Here is a 21356-nt window from a genome sequence, read left to right on the forward strand (position 1 = left end):
AATTCCATATGGAATTGTGCTGTCTGCTATTGTTTTCCTATAAATTTTTAGTGCATGTACACTATTTACTGTATTTGCAATAGCTACTTGTAAACAGAGGGCCAAACATCCAGAAAGTGTTGTACTTGTATGACCCAAGAAGCAGTTTGATTCATGAGGTTTACAACTCCTATGGCTTCCATTGCAATCGAGATATGACATTGGTAATTTGAAGAAAATTCTGTAATTTGTTGAGTTTGAGTTAACAGAGATTTTCTTTCTAATATTTATGCAATGTAGGTGCAGGCTTGAACGTGTGAATAAGAGGCTCATTTCTCAATCATAGTTTCAGCTACTGGTACCTTGGACAGATGTGTTCAGCTATAGCCCCAGAATGATGGAAGTTTTGAGAATGGATTTGAAGACACAAACTAAAATAAACCAGTTATATATATATATATATATATAATGCAAGCAGGAAAAATGAATGGTAAATGATGATAATGGTTATGTGTGTGTGTGTGTACCCTTTTCTTGGTATTGCATGCTGGTTGTAAAATGCATGTCACTGATATACTATGTTCACTTCCAATTTTTTTATGAAAAACACATCTGACCATGAGGAAATATTACCTTGCTTGGAAACAGGTGATTGTTAGCAACAGGAAGGAGATCCAGTCGTAGAAATACTATGGTAACAAATTTTGCCTGACCCAAGCAAGATTAGCGATACGTTTGCTGTGTATGTTTGTATAATTGATTTCATATTTCCCCTCCTATATTCACTCCTCGGATCGAAAACACTGGATTCACTAATGAAATGATTAGCTTGCAGTGCATTACAGAAGTTTGTCCAGGCTTGACATACCTTAGCACTATTTGTGACATTTGTAAACAAAAGGTCCATTTCAGTGCTTGTTTCCAGTTCTCCACAGAATGCACATCCAGCTTGTTTGCTGCCTGACAGACAGAATGCAAGATATTATGCGTCTTGGAAACGGGTTAGTGGCTGACAACAGGAAGAGCATTTGGCTATAGAAAACTCTTCCCCAGCACATTCTCATCCGACCCACATAAGCATGGAAAAGCAGTCATTAAAACGATGATGATTCAACGAGTTTGTGGCTGTACTTCACTTCACACATGCGGTTACTTTTTACTTCTGAGTTTCTTGCATGGATATTTTCGTTAGGTAAAACATTTACTGTAGCAGTTTCAGTGAAAATTACTCAATATTCCAGTAGGATAATTTTTCAAATCTAGCACTTGTAGAACTTTGATCATCATCATTACTCAAAGAACCAACAAAAACCAAACAGGAAGCAATGGTCTTAACAAAGAATTGAAATTCATCATGAAAATATGTGCGCACATGTGTGTGCATATATATCGATGTGTATGTGTATCAATATTGTTATATTTACTTTTATATCTACATGGGCAGAAGGAATTTTTTTTGTACACACATATTCTTTCTTCCATTCTATCTTGTACACATATTCTTCCACGCTTGTTTCGAAGCAAGGTAATATTTCTCCTGGATGGATATGTTTCCACAGAAGAATAGAAACAAATAACGCTGCTTGTATGAGTGATGCATCTTTAAAAACATCAAGTGATACCAAATCAAGGAATCAAAGACACACACACATATCTATATATATATATATATAGATAGATAGATAGATAGATAGATAGATAGATAGATATATTCATAAATATACACTCACACATACATGTAAATATAAACAATGTGATTTGGCCAAAACTTAGCCCAAGACATGTCTAGCTCAATAGCATCACCTGAGTGAATATGTAAAGCCATTTTTAAGTCATTTTCTAGTATCATGGCCCATTCGAGCAGAGAGATGTACCCAGGTACAGATGGCCTTGTCTAGTATCGCTTGAAGAAACTTATCCAGGTATCATTTATTGGTGATAAGAATCATTTTTACTGTTGATTTATTTAATAGGACAAAGCCTGTTGAGGAAAAGTAATTGTATTGCAGTGTGTTTATATGCTGTGAGTCTGAATTGTGTAGGGGAACACATGGCACAGGCTCCTCGCTTTGAATGAATTCTGAATTTGATGTTAAGGTCATTTAGGTCGTGCTGGTGGTATTTTCCCCACATTGTGCAAATGCTGTAGCAATCATAGTGGCACGGCATAAATGGAAGTTTCAGCAGTCCCAATAATTGAAAGTAATCATGCCCTTTTTATTGTTTTCAGTGATTGCTCTCCGAGGTGTTTTCAATTCTTGTAATGTTTTGTTTGGTATAGGAAGACCATGGGAAGCAGCAGTGTTCTAGGTGTGGCCATACAAAGAAGGAATAAAGGAGGAGGATGAAATGTGGCTCTCTGGACCAGAGAGTTTCTGAGGATCCAAGAGTTCATTCTATGAGCCATATCACCTTTATTGTTGATGTGAGTCAACAATTCTAACAATCCTAGGTCTCATATCATTGGATGCCATGCATTGTGGTTCTCCTGAAGATAATATGGCTCTTTAAACATACTCTCTTTTCCAAAGTGCAGGAGTTTAAATTTTCCTTCATCTAGCCTCATTCCGAGCTTGTCCGCCTATTGAATTACAGCATGCAGGTCAGACAGGAGTTTTGCTCCATCTTCTTTATTGATAAGTTTCTGAAACTTGAGGTCATCTGCAAATATTCTTATTTTGCTGTACTTATTGACACTTGAGATGTCATCTATTTTGACTATAAAGAGAAGTGGGCCCAAAACAGTCCCTTGGGAAACACTACTGGTGACCTTTGTTGGGCTTGAATGGATTCCATCAATCAGAACTGGCTGGGTTCTGTTTGCCAGGTAATGCTTGACCCAGGGCAGTAGTTTACTAGAGATTGCAATATTGCACAATTTGAATAGTAGGACATTGCACCCAATTCTGTCAAAGATTTCACACACACACACACACACACACATATAAACATTACAACATCAGTGTTCAAGCCAGCACCAAACATCATCATCGTTTAACGTTCATTTTCCATGCTAGCATGGGTTGGATAGTTCAACCAGGGTCTGGGAAGCCAGGAGGCTGCGCCAGGCTCCAGTCTGACCTGGCTGTGTTTCTACAGCTGGATGCTCTTCCTAATGCCAACCACTCCGTGAGTGTAGTGGGTGCTTTTTATGTGCCGCCAGCACGGATATCTTTAAGGTGATATAAAAGCTATGTTGAGTAGCTGTTTTATATAAATATGATGGAATCTCCTGTTGAAGATGACGTATGAGCATTCAGTTTTGGCTGAATGATCTGCACAGAATGGTTTGTTCATAGTGATCAAATGTATGTCCTGTACATCAGCACACTCCTTCCATCAAATTGATATTACCTGAACAGGTGCAAGGTGTACCACACATCAAGTTTCAAAGAGACAGAATATCGCGAGGTGAAGAGTTTTGCTCAAGAACTCAACACACCAACTGGTCCAAGAAATGAAACCACGATCTCACAATCATGAGTGCAACTCCCTAACCACTAGGCTACGCACTTCCATATATGCACAAATATATATTCATATCAATATATACACACACACACACATATATATATATATATGAACACATTTGTATACATACATAAGTACATGTAAGTATATATTATATATATGCACATACTTGTATACATACATAAGTGTGTGTGTATACATATGCATGAAAATATTTGTATACACACATAAGTGTGTACGTGTGTATATTCACAAATTAGTATACATCATAATCACTGCTTTAATATCCCTTTTCCATGCTTGCATGTGTCAATTGGAACTTGTTGAGGCAAATTTTTCAACAGCCAGATTACACCGCAGGTTGCCAACTATCTCATTCCAAACAAGGTAATATTTCCCCACGTCCAGGTCGTATTTTTGCAGAAAATTGGATGGAAACGAACCTCACTGCTTGCATACCAGTAATACAACTGACACAATGTCAAAAGAGGGAGTCAGAAACATACACTCACATGCACAAATATATATATATATATATATATATATATTGGGCTTTTTTTCATATATCTAATGCATTCTATAAGGCTTTAGTCAGTCAGCAGTTATAATAGTACACGTGTGTGTGTGTATATATATACACACACACACACACACACACACACACATATACATTTATGTAGATATATACATGTATACACATATATATATACACAGATATGCACCTATACATATAAACATGCATATATACATGCGTGTGTGTATATACGCAAATACTTATATATACACGTACCTATAAGTATTTGCACTTGATATATAAACACATTACATATCTAAATACATTATATACATATATGCACGTGTACATATATACATATGAAAAAATATATGATATATAAACGTACATAAACACACACGCAGCTATATACATACATACATATAGACATATGTATATTATACACACACATTTTTTTTTTATCTATCTAGTTTCAGCTCACAAGCTTGTGGCCATGCTGGGGCACCGCCATTATATGTATACACGATGATTGTAGAGGAGATGGTGACGAATGAATAAAAGATAGCAAAATAATCTGAAACTTGTTTTGAAGCCTCTATGCGCTCTCTCCATCTGCTAGAAATATCAGCTAAATCTAAATCTCTCACATAAAACGTACCCTCATGTTTCAAAAGCGGAAGACTGGGTTGGCCAATATAGTTAAGTGCTAGATACATTATGTCTAGATAAAAGATGGGAAGGTCACGATTGGAATGTCGTCGATTATAGGTTTACTTGATCAGAGCTGTGACTAAACAACATGGGCAGCAGGACAGGCATGGAAGATTTAGTGGGGAGGAACACAGCCACTTCACCAGTATCAATAGAATGAAAGGAGCATCAATTAACGATGATTATTTAGAAGTTTACTACATCAGGGATATATAATCCGACCATTCTCTGCTTCCCTTGCTGCCAGTGTGTGTGTGTGTGTGTGTGTGTTGGGTAAGAAAGACAAAGCCAAACCTCCTTTTGCAAAAAAATAAGTCCCACATACAGAAATGGCAGAAGAAAAAAAAAATATATATATATATATATATATATATAATCATTAATAGCTGAAAACTTTATTATAAACTGTACGTTATGTACCGATGCACATCCGTTCATTTGTCTCTTGAATCGCGGTGGCTTCCTGTTAGATCTCGCAACCGCGTCATATGCTGACGGAGCTCTTTCTGACCCGCATTATGAAATCTTTGTATCTTCCCCCAGGGCTCAATCCGCCCCGTTCCCACACACACTTTCCCCCTCTCGTACACAAACGACCTACTTATCATCACCTTCGTCAACGACACCCTTCCACTCCTTTCTACATTATGCCATCTTTTCATTCCTCCCTAACCTTCTGCATCAAATCGTTCTCCACATGCAACCTAGACATCTCGCGCCGAATTTCGCATCGTCTTCATCAAAATACCTCGAAAGCATTCTTCAATGGGGTCATACCAATTTTCGTTTCCTTCAACAATCACCGCACGTGCCAGGAGGACACTATTGTAACGATACGCCCCTAAATGTTAAACACACACAAATCGTACCCTTACAATCGCTTTAGATGGAAGGTCTCAGTAACACAATAGATAAGCTCCTGGATAATACATCTCCTTAACACAAAGACACCATCTTAAAGACCGGTTCTCTTCATCAAAATCAGAAAACACTTTAGTCCTCAACAATGCTCAACCGGGACCCGTAATGGAGTAACCTACTCACAGGACGACGGGGGACAATACTTTACGTAGTCTTAAGAAACATGTATGAATAAAAGAGGAAAATATCTCGGAACTTTAATGAAACGTCTATCTCCACTTGCTAGAAATATCAGACAAATCTCTCTCTCTCTTTCTCAAACTATATCCTAATGTCTTAAAAAAAAGACCGCGTTGGATAATATGGTGCTAGGTATACCATGTCTGATGAAAAGATGGGAAGATCACGACTGGAATGACTTCTAGATCAGAACTGCCTGATCTGAGCTGGAGAGAGAGGCACGACGATCACTGGAGTGATTTTAGAATAAACAAGTAGATATATAAACAAATAGATGTAGTAGTTTATAACAGACTACTGTATATACAGCTGTGTTAATTGCGTGGATATGTTAAACGTACAGATTTAGTAGTTTTGACATGCCATCCAGGGAGGATGGCATGTAAAAAAGGGGGGGAGCTACACTCCAGCCAGTCACCCACAGACATACAGTTTCTTCTGTCTTTTCTATCGCTGATAGAGTGGTTTCTGCACCTCGGAATTTGGTTTTGTGCCACCGCCATTTACCCGTTCTCCACCCGGTACCAATTCTCTTCCCATCGCCATTCACCACGCACGCCGAAGTCTTTGCCTTAACAAGAAGGTCGGACTCTGCAGAGAATTTCCTTCTCTCTGTACTTTATTCTCCTCCAGCCGTTGAACTTAAGATTGATTGTCTTGCTAAAGCTTTTTAGTCGCCTCACCTCCGAGTGAGTCTGCTGCTGCTGCCATAGGTACGGCCCTTTTATGAAAGGAAAAAAGAATCCCTCCCTTTCCAATTCAGAAAAATACCAAAGCATGCCGAGATAGTGATGGCGGCGGTGAAAGCCGACTAAATTCGACTCCAACAAAGAGGTATGCAACAAAGGGAGATAAGAATGCGTAACCTCACAAAAGTCCCCCCCCCCGCTCGCCGTTTAACTACTCTGCTTCTCTTTGCTCTAGATTTTAACCAGATTTCTGGGCTGTTTGCACTCTAAACACTATAAGCCACAGGTACGATAAACATGCAAATTCATAACATGATCTTTCGACGGTGTATATATATCCATATCCACATGCAATCACACTTTAAAATAGAGAGAGTGAGAGAGATATATTACACAGATTATTCGATTTGACACTCTTTCCACCTTATGATGGGAAATGGTTTTTCCATTACACGAATGCCCAGCACACACACACACACACACACGCACGACACAGCGAATGTGCCTCTCTGCGTAATAACAACTCGACATGCCAGAAAGAGCAGTCCGTGACCGCATTAAATAATGTAATCCGAGATACACTTTAAAATATAAAATTTTAAAAATAGTTCAAGATGGTGTAAACTACCGATCTGGGAAACTACACAACCACCACACACAATCACAACAGCCACACCACATGTACATACACATACGTATAAATGGAAAATTTGAAGATAAAAAATTTAAAACCGAGAGTAAGGGATGAAAGGTGAAGTGCAGACCGAGATGGATCGAAAGAGATTTGAAAGTAAATAAGATAGGACGATTATTATTATATCACAAAGGTATTGACGAAGACAGCTGGGAAACTGAACAGGTTTCAACAAGCAGTGTATTCAAATAATAATAATAGTGGTGTCAGCATTGATAAACATATACAAAGACAAAAGGAGAGAGTTTATATGTAAACAGGTGTCATAAGATGAAGTTTTTTTTAAAAAACTGTGATATTGGTTCGGTCGAGTTTGGCATGGATGGAGGGGGGATAGAAACATACAAACACACATTTTCTCTCACACCCACACACACATATATACATATACGCACGCGCGCGCGTATTTTTAAGACTCGATCTCTCAATAACCTGCTTCGAAGGAAGAGAAACAGGAAGGTCAAAGACGAAAATAGTTGAAGGAATTTGGTACATAAAAAGCCATTTTTGATAAACTACATTGTGCGTGTGTGTGTTTATACACATATACAAAGAGGGGATTTGGGGTTACAAACAAGTAAAAATAGAAAAACACACACACACACATGTATATATATCTTTTATCAATATTTAGCAGAAGTACCAGAGTGACTTAAGGACTGAGTGTTTCGTGCGTTGCCATTTATCCCACTATATATACATATAAAGATATATATATATACACATACATACATAAAGATATATGCATATGTATACTACATATGCATTTGTGGGCGTGGATATACTATATATCATATATACGAGAATACTTTTAAAATATATATACATACATACATATATACATACACGCACAACCACACTTGTTAATTTCACACAGATAAGTACATATGAAATATTTTACAAGTGTGTGTGTGTGTGTGTGTGTGTGTGTGTATACATACACACACACACACACACACACCCCACCTCATTTTTGCGATTACATATTTTCCTGGAGAGAGGAAGTTATATTAAAGAAAACGTAACTCATGTCAGAAAAGCTGTCAAAAACAGCGAAGGAGGAACAAAGGTAGCAAATACCAACGCACACACAGACACACACACACCAGGTAGTTTGTAAGTATGTATATATATATATATATATATAAGACCATAGCCGAAAGACAAACTAGACAAACATATATAATCATACATATAAAACGGACAGGATAGTACATATACAGATCGAGTTATATATATATCAGAGACAGAAGCAGTATTAATAGCAAAATTCCCACTTAAAGTTGGATGTTCTGCTAAAACACAGAATACTGCGAGTCATCACATTATATATATACATACATATATATATACATACATACATATATATACATCATACATACATATATATACATATATATATACATACATATATATACATATATATATACATACATATATATACATCATACATACATATATATACATCATACATACATATAGATACATATATATATATATATAAACATCAATGTATAGACAAAGTGGTATACAATTTTTTGTAAATATATAAACAATTTAAAAATAGGATAAAATCTTCATAAGATCTTATCAAGTAAGTTAGAGTGAAATAATGCCCTGTATATAATATAAATAAATATATAAACAGATAGACTCTGTATAAAACCATAAAGTATTATACATACATATTTATATACAAATATATATATGGGCAGGATAGTATATATACAGACACACAGACAGAGAAATTGTTTAGACATGTGAACGCTCAAATACATGAAACCGTACACATGTCTGTGGTGGCGGATGATAAAAACACATAAATAAGCAAATTATGTAGGTTATGGGGTACTTACCAGAGCAAAAAGGTTGGTGTAGCAATCTTCAAGAGAACAGCCGTTTCCCGCAGGACTAGGGTGACTCATTGTCACTCCATCTCACAACTCCTGGTTGGCTTTCTTTCTGGCGAGAAGGGCCAGGGCAGAGCTCCTTGATTTGGAGTAAATTTAACTTTCCACGTGAAAATTGACAAAAACTGTCGGGTATTGTGTAGGGGTGCAAGAATGGAAGGAAAGGAAGGAAGAAATAAGGGGGAAGTAAAAGAGAGAGAGAGGAAACGGGTGAAATATCAACAGTAGACTACTGTACGTCGTACACCGGTGTGTAGATATGCATGTATGTACATTTAGACATCTATATACACATACATGTAATATATAATATATACATATTACACACACTTGTAGATCTATGCATATAAAATGTTAGCTTTATAATGGGGGGTTTTTTTCAATGACAAACGATCTCTTTTCTGCAATTTAGAGTCACAATAAATAGATACTTTACAAATATATATACATATACTATATTCTATAACATATATCCATGTATGTATATATATATATATATATATATATATATTACTGTTATTTTTTACATGTTGATCGTCTGGTTGAGAATTAGTTCGCTCTTTTAATTGCTGTTGTAACAATCAGGTTTTTTTTTTTTTTTGACCTATTGTAGAATGGAGATTAGGGGAGGGGGGTATGAAAATTGATGTCGACCAGACACTTTCAGTACAGCTTATCATACACTATATTATTATTATTATACACACACATATTCACTCACACGTGTCTATGTGTGTCTTTATATAGTAATACATACATACATACATATATATATATTTATATAAATAAATCTATGTAATTATATATACACATCTATCTATATACACAAAGTGAAGAAAGGAGGATTTCATAGATTTACACACACAGACACACAAAAGTCTAAAGTGTGATGTGTTGTGGGGTGTGTGTGTATATATATATATATATATATATAAATAAATAGATATATATATATATTAGTGGGTTCCTGGATGGGGGTGTTTTTAAAAGGATGAAGGGAAGGTATTTCTTTCTCCTTTGATGGTTCCTTTAAATCTGTTCTTGTTGATCTAGTAGCAATGGTGATGCTAGTAACATCACACAAGATCGTCGAAGGTTGTCGTAGCAAGAATAGTAAGGAGAAGAACAATAATGGTAAGAATAATAATAATAATGATAATCGTGGTGTCTGGGAGTAGGCATCACTGTTTCCAAAAGTAACAACTTAAAACCACCACTTTTTCTGGGTTTTTCTTTTATAAATTTTTAAAAAGGTCTGGTCTTTGAGGAATTGAGTGTTTTTTTTTTTATATTCTTTTTCTTTCCGACCTCTGAGAGAGAAAATTTCCAAATTAATAAAGGATCCTATTTGAAAAATAAAAATACACAATGAATCGCCCTGAAGCAGAGATGATAAACTATGTAATTATTATATATATATAAATAAATATATATGTATATATAAATTTATATACACTTGAAGATAGAAGAGAGAGAGGGATATGAGAATTTTTTTCTTTTTTTTTTACATAAATGGATGACGACACTGATAAAAGAAAATCGTGTCGAAATATTATATTTAAATATATATAGCTATATTTATAGGTTCATATGGCATATGTATGTATATATATATCAGATATATATATTGAAATATATAATGGATTGTTATATATATATATATATATGAGGTAAAATCCAGGCTAATTTCCCGTGAAAGAAATAATTATTACATAGGTTAATTTCTTTTCTTTTTCTCTCTTGGATTTTTTTTTCAAATCTGTATTGACTGTTGTTCCTTTTTGACAATAAATATTGCTCCGTTGCTGTTTCGTTGCTTAATATTCCTCTTCTTCATCATCATCACATTGAACCGTTTGTCCCGGTACATACAGAGATATATATATTTATATATATATTATTATTATTATTATATACACATGGAAATAAATCAAATATATAATTTATAGACAGAGAGAGAGAGAGAGAATTATTTCACAACTGTATAATATATAGGACTTAGTATTTAATCTTTTTTCCTTCACAACTTTCAACACTGAAAATATCTAATATATATTTTTTTTTTTTTCTTCCTTCAATAATTTTACTTTCACCACAACAATTATTAATTATTATTATTAATTAATTAATATAAATAATATCTCAAATGTGGGATACAAGGATCTGTGGTGGCAAAATTTTTCTCCTTTCTTGACAGAACATTGTATGAGAAAAATTTCAAATAATACTCCAAAACTTCCACATATGTAAAGTATATATATATATATATGTATATATATATATCTATATTACTGTGTATATATATTTTATATATATACACACACGTACTCACAGAGAGAAACAAATATGTGATCGAATAAATCCTTTTTATGATATGTTTAAAAGATTTTTCTTCTGGTCGCCGACATTTCTTTTGTTTAATCCTTTTTAAAGATGTCTTTGAGAGGGTGTACAAATTTATACTGGTACATATACATTTACACAAATATAATATATTGTATTACATATATTTCTGGTGTGTGTATATATTTTTCAGCTGAATAATTCACGTTTCTCTCTATTGCTATTTCACCATCGATTCTCCTTCAGCCGGGATAAAATACCTTTAAAGTCGGACAATGTGTTCAGTTATGATATATATAAAACGTGTGTGTGTGTATATTATATTATATATATATATATATGTGTGTGTTTCAGTGTGTGTATGTGTATAAATATTTTGTTTTTCCTCGTTTATGTTGTGGAAGAGAAGTGTTTTAAAAGAGCTGATGGTGAAGTGATGAGTTTCATGCGGTGACGGTCAGCAATGAAGCAGACAACGACGATCGTCAGACGGTAACAACTTCCTCAAACAGAAAAAAAATTTCCAACTTCTCAGCAAACAATAGACGAGAAAATAGGGTGAAAATAAAACATTTAAATACTCCTTTGGTGTGTTCAACCAATATATATACACATATATATATTATATATACATATATATAACGATTAATTAAATTGATGGATACCTAGATATATGTTGGTTAGAGGAAATAATACAGTATACAGTGCTAAATATATATAAAGAAATAGATCCAATTGTGGAAACCAGATGGAAAATAAATATATATTATATATCAGAGGATTATTTTAGTGGTTTTACAGTCTGGTGTGGATGAAAAACAATTTAAATAAAACAAGTATTATAAATACAAAACACACAAATCCACTTTAATGGTGTCTGGTGAAGAAGGTCTTTTCTCTTTTTTATTTCTTTCCTCCTGTATAATTTTCCGTTTTTTCACTTTTCTTTTTGATTGATTATTAGAGTTAAATAATCATCAAATGATTTTTATCCAATTTTCAGTTCGGTTTTCGGGTGGTTTTTAAAATATTTCTTCTTTTTAAATAATCCTCTGTTATAGTAATATCCTTCTGTATTACAATTACATAAATATATATATACGGATTAGTGTATATATATATAAATATATATTAGATTGTGTTCTGTTATGTATAATGATTAGATATATACATGTGAATATATATATACATATATTGTAATATTATATAAAATGAAGAGTGTGTGTGTGTGTCTGTGTGTGGTGTTTTCTTCCTGCGTGGTCGACGAAGTCGTCGTCGTCTCCTCGTCTGAATGTCGTCGTCTCTAAGGTAGACACAAGAAAAGCGCCAACAAATAATGTTCCGTTTTGGGGTTGGTTTGTTGCTGTTGTTGTCGTAACTGGATGGCCTTTTTACGTACGATTGTTCCTCTTCTTGTTGAAATCTTTATAATTTGTAGAATTTCTGTGGTTATTTCACTTTCTCCGTGTGTTATGTGTGTGTTGTTTCTTTCTTTATCTCTCTTCTGCCTGATGAAACAGGGTGCAAAGTACAAGTTAGTAGAAAGCAATAATTACTAATGACGGCCGTTGAAATACATAGAAACACTCACACACACACATTTAAACATAAAACTCACTAAACTAAACTAGAGAGGTGTGAGAGAGAGAGAGTGTGATTAGATATAATATAGATACAGAATAGAGAGATGTTCATAAAGTGAGGGATCAACGAGAGAGTGAGATAATAGAGACAGAGAAGTAGCAGGACGACAATATATCAAAGTCAAAAATGGTGCGAAAGGAAGGAAATAGTTGATGATATATATTATCCTTTCTAGTGGCTTCTGCCTTCGTCTCGCTTGTCTCGTCTCCCTCTCGTCGCTTTTAAAACTAAAGTAGCACTGTTGTTTCTCTCCTACGGATGAATGTGTGTATGTGAGTGAGTGAGACGAAAGAGAGAGAGAAAGAATCTAAAAGACGTACAGAGAGTAATGGGGGATGGAATGAAGTGAAAAGCTTAGCTTGAGAGGGTTGCAGGCGACGAATACTTCTCAAGCAAGTATGAGAGGGGGGAGAGACTGAAAGAAAAGCAGAGATGATAGCAGTAATAATAAGACTAATAACAATAATAAACAATAATAATAATGTGGTGATGTTGGTAATGGCGATGTGGTAGACGGTCGGTGCCCTCTCGTTTTCTTGCTTATTATCTCCTGGATGGTCCTCACTCATTAATTGGTTGAGAAAACCGTTTGAGGATTTGATTGAAAATGATAGATATGAATATTTTGTGAAATATTCAGAGGAATATTTTCCTCGGTTATCGTGTAATAGATTCCAATGTTTCCTCTTCTTTCCGTCAGCGTGGTTATGGTGAGGTGGTATGGCGTGTATTGTCTGTGTGTCGGTGTGTGCATGAGTGAGAGAGAAGGGGGACATGGATAGAGAGAAAGTGTACCAGAGAGAGAGAGAGAGAGAGATTGACTGTCGGTTCTTAAGTTGCTATTTCAAAGGAAGAGAAAGGAAACACAATCCAGACACACGGAAACAAAGAGAGAGAGAGAGAGAAACCTCAATTTCTTATTGTTCGGTTGGTTAATCGTTTGATTCCGTTTATCTGCATATATATATATATATATGCATATATATATACAGCTTTTTTTTTACATAGTAAGTTAATAAATAAATGGTGAGGGTCTTCTAGATTCAACCAATTCCTGCCAGAAGACACGATGCCCCTTTTTCTCCCTCGATCTTTTCAAGCTTCGTCGTCGCCGTAATAATGACAAGTCGATAAAACAAACAATAAAAGGGATTTTTCGTCCGTTTAGAGACGAATCAATGTCTTTATTTTCATAAACAAAAAATAATCTTTAGAGAGAGAGAGAGACAGAGAGAGAAAGGCGGTGTGTAAATATGTATATATATATTTATTTGTACAGTGTCGATATATATATATATTTAGTGACTTCCACTGTTTCTAATCGTCGATGTGATGTGACGAGAGAGATAATATATTGGCTGATTAACAACTGTCTGTTACTTCTCACTTCTACAACGACTTCAGTAATAATTATTATTATTATTATTATTCTTTCTATGCAATATTTGTCAAGTTAACAATTGCAGTTAACGTACGTCTCCACCCCGACACACTAACAGCAAAATATTATCTTTCATTAAGGAGTCATCTCTCTCGTCGTTTCACAGTTGGTGATGATCGGCCGGTGGTGGAGCGGGAGGGAGGGAGGATTGCTTTCACTTCGGTACTGTCACCTTTTCTTTTTCCTTCTCTTTCTCATGCACAAGCATACACACACAAAAGACTATTACGAGGGGAAAAGGAAAAATTATTTCTATTTTTATTTAATTCGGGTTTTTACGCTTGCATTAATAATAATAATATGATTATTTTATCATTATATTGTTACTCCTTTAATGTCGCTTCTCCTCTCTTTCTTTCTCTCTCTCTCTCTCTCTCTCTCTCACACACACACGAACACATAACCCCCTTCGGAAAAAGAAAAAAAATAATTAAAGGTGCAAAGGAGACCCGATGCTTTTTTTATTAAGGGTCGAAAGTAATAAGTGTCGACGGTGGCGGATTTACTTTCGTCAGGTAAGTAGCAGAAATGGCGGTCGGCAGCAACCTCGACTACATTATTTTCCTCTCTCTCTCCATTCGGCCCTGTTTCTAACTCTCTCTTTTTTATCCTTCTCCGCTTCATCCCTTCCTCCGTTTACCTTTATACTTTCTTTCTCTCTCTCTTTCCATTCGTATTCAACTTTCTCCTCATCCCTCTCCTCCGCTTGCCGTCAATAGTTCATCTCTCTCTTTCTTTCCCTCTCACTTGATTCGGTTCTCTTCTAACTTTCTCTTCCTCATCCCTTTACTCCAGTTGATTTACATTCCTTTCTTTCTCTCTCTCCTCTTCCTCTTACTATCCTCCCTCTCATTAACTCCTAAGCTTTCACCACTGTATCCCAATCACAATTACCTGCTGCTCAACCCTCCCTTCCTTTCTCTCTCTCTTTACCATGTTACTTATCTCCCTCCCTCTCTCAAATTCTTTATCTGTCTTCAGGCAACCGCTTTCCTCACCCTTCTCTCCTTTAAACTCCCATCGCTAACCTTAATCACTTCTCTTTATCACTCGCATTTCTTTTCCCTTCTCCAGTTCTTATCTTAGCCTCTTTTCTTTTCCTCACATCTTACTCCACTTCCTATCTGACTTAGTCTCTTTCCCTTTTCCTCCTACCACCTCTCAACTTTGTCAACCATCCTAATGGAGCCAGTCTGGCATTCACCCTCCTACCCCCTCTCTCTCTTACACATATTCACTCCCACCCCCGTGATTCCGTTACTCAATGCTTCCTCTCGGACTTTCTCTTCTTCCTACTAAGAACATTTCTTCTCAACCACATTTCTCTCTCATTTCTACATTTTCCTTTATTAATAATATATCGTCACCTGTAATCATTTCTTTCCTCTCTCTTTTTTTTTTGTTGTTTATTTTCATCACATCTATTCAAGTTAAACCAACTTTTAAAATTGTTTAAATTAGCACTTCTCAATCGGATAATCATTCACATGACCTTTTCCTCTGATTCTTTGAACCTTTATCTCTCTCTCTCTTCCCTTCTATCCATTCCCCCTCATATATATTATTTTTCCCCCCTCTATCCATCCATCCACCCCCCATCATTTTTATATTTTCGGCTACACTGGCCTCGTTTCGTTTTTTCATACTTTTTTCTTCATTACAATTTCATTCTTCCTTTCTTTCACCTTTCTCTTAGAGAAGTCAGTCAATCAATTTACTGATGTTTTTCAATTGGGCCAGCAGTAGTAGTAGTAATAAGCCAGCTTGCAGAGAGAGAGAGAAGAGAAGAGAAGAGAGGCAGGATGATGATGATGGGAGCGGTGATGGCGGTGCAAATAATAATAATCTGAAATAAAAGAAAAGAGAGAGAGAGACTACAATAAATATGTTTAGAGGGGGAATAAGAACAAACAAGGACTTTAATAGAAGAGTTCAGATGAAGACGAAGAAGAAGAAAGTTCTCCCTTGCTCGGAACAGAACAAGGCGGGTAAGCCGATGTCACGCTTTTTTATTGGTCCATTTCCTAGTCACGTGGAGCCACGAGCGGCTTTCGTCGTCGTTGTTGACCCCAATGTAAAGAACCGGAAGTCGTCCCGTCCACCAAACATGGCAGATGCTCGCTCATTTCTTTACCCATTCACCACCCATTCTCTCTCTTATTTCTTTTCCTCTCTCTTTCTCTCTCTCTCTTCCCTCCGCTCCGCAGTCGTACCTCTCAATTTAATCACTCACCCTAATCTCTGTATAATTTTACTTTCTTCTCTTGATGATATCGCATCATTGTCATCCAACTTGTACTCTTCTTCACCTTAGCCGCACCTCTATCCTATCTCTCTTCCGACCCCACCTAACCGCTCTATCCTCTCTTGTCACCCCTATAACCTACTCCGTCTCTCTTTCCTCTGCATCCTTAGTAACCCTACCACCCCTATTAATACACCACCTTACCTTACACTTTTCTTTCCATCCTATCTATTTCTCCTAAAAAAAACACTTCTTATTCTCTTTTGCCAGGAGAAACAGCGAAGAAGAGGAACACACGAGGGGGAGATAACTGTCTGCTGTTTGTTTTGTTTGTTAGAGAATTAACCGATTGTCGGAAGAGAAAGAGAAACCCAAGTCTTATCGGCTCTTTATACCCAGTCAGTCAGTCAATCAGCCGACGAAGGAACCCGACCTTACAAGCCACTGACTGTCGTATTTACTCTACTTTCTTCTCTTTCCAACACCTCCCAGCTGCTGGCTTTGCATTGCTTTTCGCCTTGATGTCATGGTGTCGCCAGTGACAGCTGCTTCTTGCTAAGTGTTGATCGCCTTGTTATTAACCTCACCAACCCCACCACCACCACCACTTACATATTGCTTTGTTTATTCTCTCTTCTCACGACGACCAGCTTTCTCCTCTTTGTGTGTAATCTATGGTGATAGGTTAATATATCCACACAACAGTTACTAACCGCCTTCTTTGTCGTAATTACGTACCTGCCTCACCTGGCTGATCCGAGAGCGCAGAAGACGAAGGGGGGAGGGGGACAATCATTGTAACGTAAGTACCAGTAATACGCTGGTATTTATTCGGTCGATTATGTAATCACCTTTTACATGAATCGAGCTAAGTAAAGTTCTCCGTGACTTGCTACAAATAGCAGATAAATCTCTGTATCATATCCGACTACTTATAGTATGCAGGAGATGATACATGCAATAATTTAGTCTTAGGAGCACTATGTTTGAAAAGAAGATGTGATAGTCACGGTTGGATCGTCTTTATTCATAGTTCTTACTCGATAAAACCGAGGAGAAAACAACATCAAATGGTCCTTCGTCCACATTATTATACGTAAATGGTCATCAACTTCGTTATATATTCCTTTGATAGACCGCCATGAAATAAGTGGTTTTTATTTACAATCACACACTGCTTAGTATCTTTCATGTCTGTACCATTCCACTTAAAAGTTGACCTTGTACCTCGTTAATATAGATATAAACAAGACTTTGCATTTATTCCCACTTGTTGGAATCGATAAAAAAGAAATACTTCCAGTCATATGCAAGCATTGATTTAATTGACCGTAACTGACCTTCATTCAGACACTTTGTTGTTATTGTTGTCGTTCCGTGATTGAGCAGATAAGATGAAAGGCGTACATTTCAACCAGCTACAAATATTAGATTCAGTAAAGCTGCAGATCTTGTCATGGGAGCCAGTGGCCAAAGAGGGTCTCCCAAATGTTCTATGCAGAACATTTCTTACATGTGGTTTACCCCTTCTGGACATGGACAACAACGATGTTGAAGAAAAGAAAACCATCGTTACTTTCACCTCTCGTCTGGTCAATGAAATCTTCTCCCTTAAATTGCTCTTGTATCTATCTGCTATACGATCTGTGATGTATCTTACTTAGCAAGGTTATCGACCACTTCAGTTTCCACCTTCATTTGGGACTATTTCGTTTGGTGTACCCTTTGAACAAATCCCTGGCATCAAAATCTCATCCCCTCCCCTCCCAGGAATCTGAATCTAGATGAGTGAATGAAAGAACTATTGGAGCTTCTTGGTAGTTTGACATGCTGGTAAGAGCTGTTAAATCTCCCTCAAATCATATCCTAATCCCTGGCATCAAAATCTCATCCCCTCTCCTCCCAGGAATCTGAATCTAGATGAATGAATGAAAGGACTATTGGAGCTTCTTGGTAGTTTGACATGCTGGTAAGAGCTGTTAAATCTCCCTCAAATCATATTCTACAATTTTTTAATAATGAAGGACAACAGACATGTGACAGTCACAACGAGGCCACTTTTGATCATAGAACTGCTTGAATCAGCGCTGACCTTAAAGCTGAAGAACAAAGACTGGAAAAACATTGAATAGTGTAGGCTTAGTAGTAAACAGCAGAGGATGGTCATGAGCAAAAGAGCTACAATCAGGGCTGACCTGATGATAAAGAGAACAACAACCTAAATCTTATGTACAAAATAGTGTTATTGCTGAGGAATCAAAGGGTAATTATTAATTCTTAGAACTGCAAATTTCATGTCCCTTTTGGCTTTGTACAGAGAAGAGAGAGAACCCTAATGCTGCCACAAAATTTTAGAACTACTGCCATCTTGAATCTATCTCAAGATGAAAAGGTGACAATGGTTTTGAGTGAGTCCCTTTGATTCCTGTTCTTTGTTGTTCTTGGTTATGACTTGGTGAAAGAAGGAAGGCAAGTGCACAATTTCTGTTTGCATACTTATACAAACATGCAATGATCTTACAATGATGGGAAGATGATTTAGTAAAATGATTGGGGCCAAGATGTATAAGAAAGAATTGGCAGCACATTGTGACCATGATGTCTAAGAACATCTGATGGTGTGGTATGTATCATCTGTGTGATACATACCACACACTTACACATATGTCTATGATTAATGGCGGGGGGAGGGGAGAAGCTCTATTACTATTCATCACTCTATTGCTAACCAGTAAGCATGCAGCTGCCATCACTGTCTCTCTTCCATTACTCCCTCTTCTACCACTGCATTCCAGTCACTCTGTCTCTTCCATCATACTCTCTCTTTTTTCATCTTTACACTCCAATTCTTCATCTATCATCCCTCTCTTTCTCTCTCTCATTCATCCTTGTTAAGTAGCCTTCAATAAATAGAGACAAACATAGAACAATTAGGACTTATGAGTCTTGTGGGGGAACAAGACAACCTCAATGCTGTTTGTGCCACAATATGATACATTCAATAAAGCGGTGGTGAAGTAAACTAGCAAGGGGGTGGGGGCTGTTTAGTCTTGCTGGAAGTGTGACAAGCTCTCTAGAGCTGGTTCATTAGATTAAAATGCTTTCTATTGTATGGTGTTCAGAAGAGCATCCAACCACAGATGGAAGTCTTGCTAAAAATGGATGATATGTGTGAGATGTGATCCTTCAACCATGTAGGCAGGCTAATAAGAACTGACACAGTCTGGGAAGACCCTTCTAACTTGGCTGTCTTTGGAAAGTCATCAGTTCATGTAAATCACTCAGAATATGTGAAATCATCATCATCATCATCGTCTAACATCCATCTTCCATGCTGGCATGGGGTGAACAGTTTGTCAGGACCTGGTAAGGCCAGGAGCCACAACAGGCCTCATTGTCTGTTTTGACATGGTTTCTATGGCTAGATGCCCTATCTAATTCCAGCCACTTTACAAAGTGTGCTGGGTGCCATGTAAAAAGCTTTTTACACGGCATCAGCCTTTATAATAAATTCCAGCACAAAGAAAAGTTATGTAAATGCATTCTTTAATAAAACTGCTTTCATTTTCGTTTGCCTTTAAAATTGTTGTTATTGTTTAACCACAGGCCAGTCCTGATAAAGGACACTTATGGTCTTATGAAAAGATATTCCAATGTTCTTTTTTTCAGACATCATATGCCTCAGACTACATCATCCAATAAACCTGAGATTACTTTGTCCACTTTGAATGTGGATATAGTGCTTATAGAAAATTTTGCTGTAAACATTTTTGTATTAGAAAAATTCACCATGGATGTAAAGCTAAAAAAAAAAGATAAAATCAATACATGTTTTGGGGACACGGTGAACACAGTTGTTTCGTGTGTTCACCATCTGTTTGTATTGGAGCTTCTGGCACCAATGCCAAGCAGTGCAGCATGTCATTTCCAAATTTCAGGTAGAGTGAATTGCATCATGGTACTGTTTTTCTCAGTCCAACTGACCCTACTATACTGTGTAGTCAACAAAGTCAAAAACAAGAAATATGCATGCGCGAAATTAAAAATATAAAATGCAGAAAAATTTACCCATCGCACTCTGTATATAGGTGCAGGAGTGGCTGTGTGGTAAGTAGCTTGCTAACCAGCCACATGGTTCCGGGTTCAATCCCACTGCATGGCATCTTGGGCAAGTGTCTTCTGCTATAGCCCAGGCCGACTAATGCCTTGTGAGTGGATTTGGTAGACGGAAACTGAAAGAAGCCTGTTGTATATATATGTATGTTTGTGTGTCTGTGTTTGTTCCTCTAGCATTGCTTGACAACCGATGCTGGTGTGTTTACATCCCCGTCACTTAGCGGTTCGGCAAAAAGAGACCGATAGAATAAGTACTGGGCTTACAAAAAGAATAAGTCCCGGGGTCGAGTTGCTTGACTAAAGGCGGTGCTCCAGCATGGCCGCAGTCAAATGACTGAAACAAGTAAAAGAGTGAAGAGAGAGAATATAAATATAGGCACATAGCTCAGTGGTTAAGCATGTTGCACTCACAATGGTAAGATTGTAGCTGCAATTACCAGATTGGCTGCACCTTGTGTTCTTGAGCAAAACACTTCATTTCACATTGCTCCAGTCCAC

At 36.7% G+C, this 21356-nt stretch overlaps 1 protein-coding gene and 1 long non-coding RNA gene across 6 annotated transcripts in view; one reads left to right on the top strand and one right to left on the bottom strand.

Moving 5' to 3' along the window:
* Window positions 1–10479, bottom strand: part of LOC115224396 (mediator of RNA polymerase II transcription subunit 13-like) — a 212252-nt gene extending 201773 nt beyond the window's left edge. For 4 of the 5 annotated variants that reach the window (XM_036513190.1, XM_036513189.1, XM_029795291.2 and 1 more), the window contains exon 1: window positions 9016–10479. In XM_036513190.1, the coding sequence (XP_036369083.1) occupies window positions 9016–9084 (69 nt within the window). In that variant the 5' untranslated portion in view covers window positions 9085–10479. The remainder of the gene's footprint in view (window positions 1–9015) is intronic. The other variant, XM_029795290.2, reaches the window with a different exon arrangement.
* Window positions 10480–14894: 4415 nt separating this feature from the next.
* On the top strand, window positions 14895–20291 carry LOC118767858. Its single transcript, XR_005003763.1, has 3 exons — window positions 14895–15012; window positions 16194–16485; window positions 17013–20291. It is a non-coding gene; the product is annotated as an uncharacterized LOC118767858 (long non-coding RNA).
* The last annotated feature ends 1065 nt before the right edge of the window (window positions 20292–21356 follow it).

The sequence above is a fragment of the Octopus sinensis genome, linkage group LG25 (genome assembly GCF_006345805.1).
Source record: "Octopus sinensis linkage group LG25, ASM634580v1, whole genome shotgun sequence".
Classification (NCBI taxonomy): domain Eukaryota; kingdom Metazoa; phylum Mollusca; class Cephalopoda; order Octopoda; family Octopodidae; genus Octopus; species Octopus sinensis.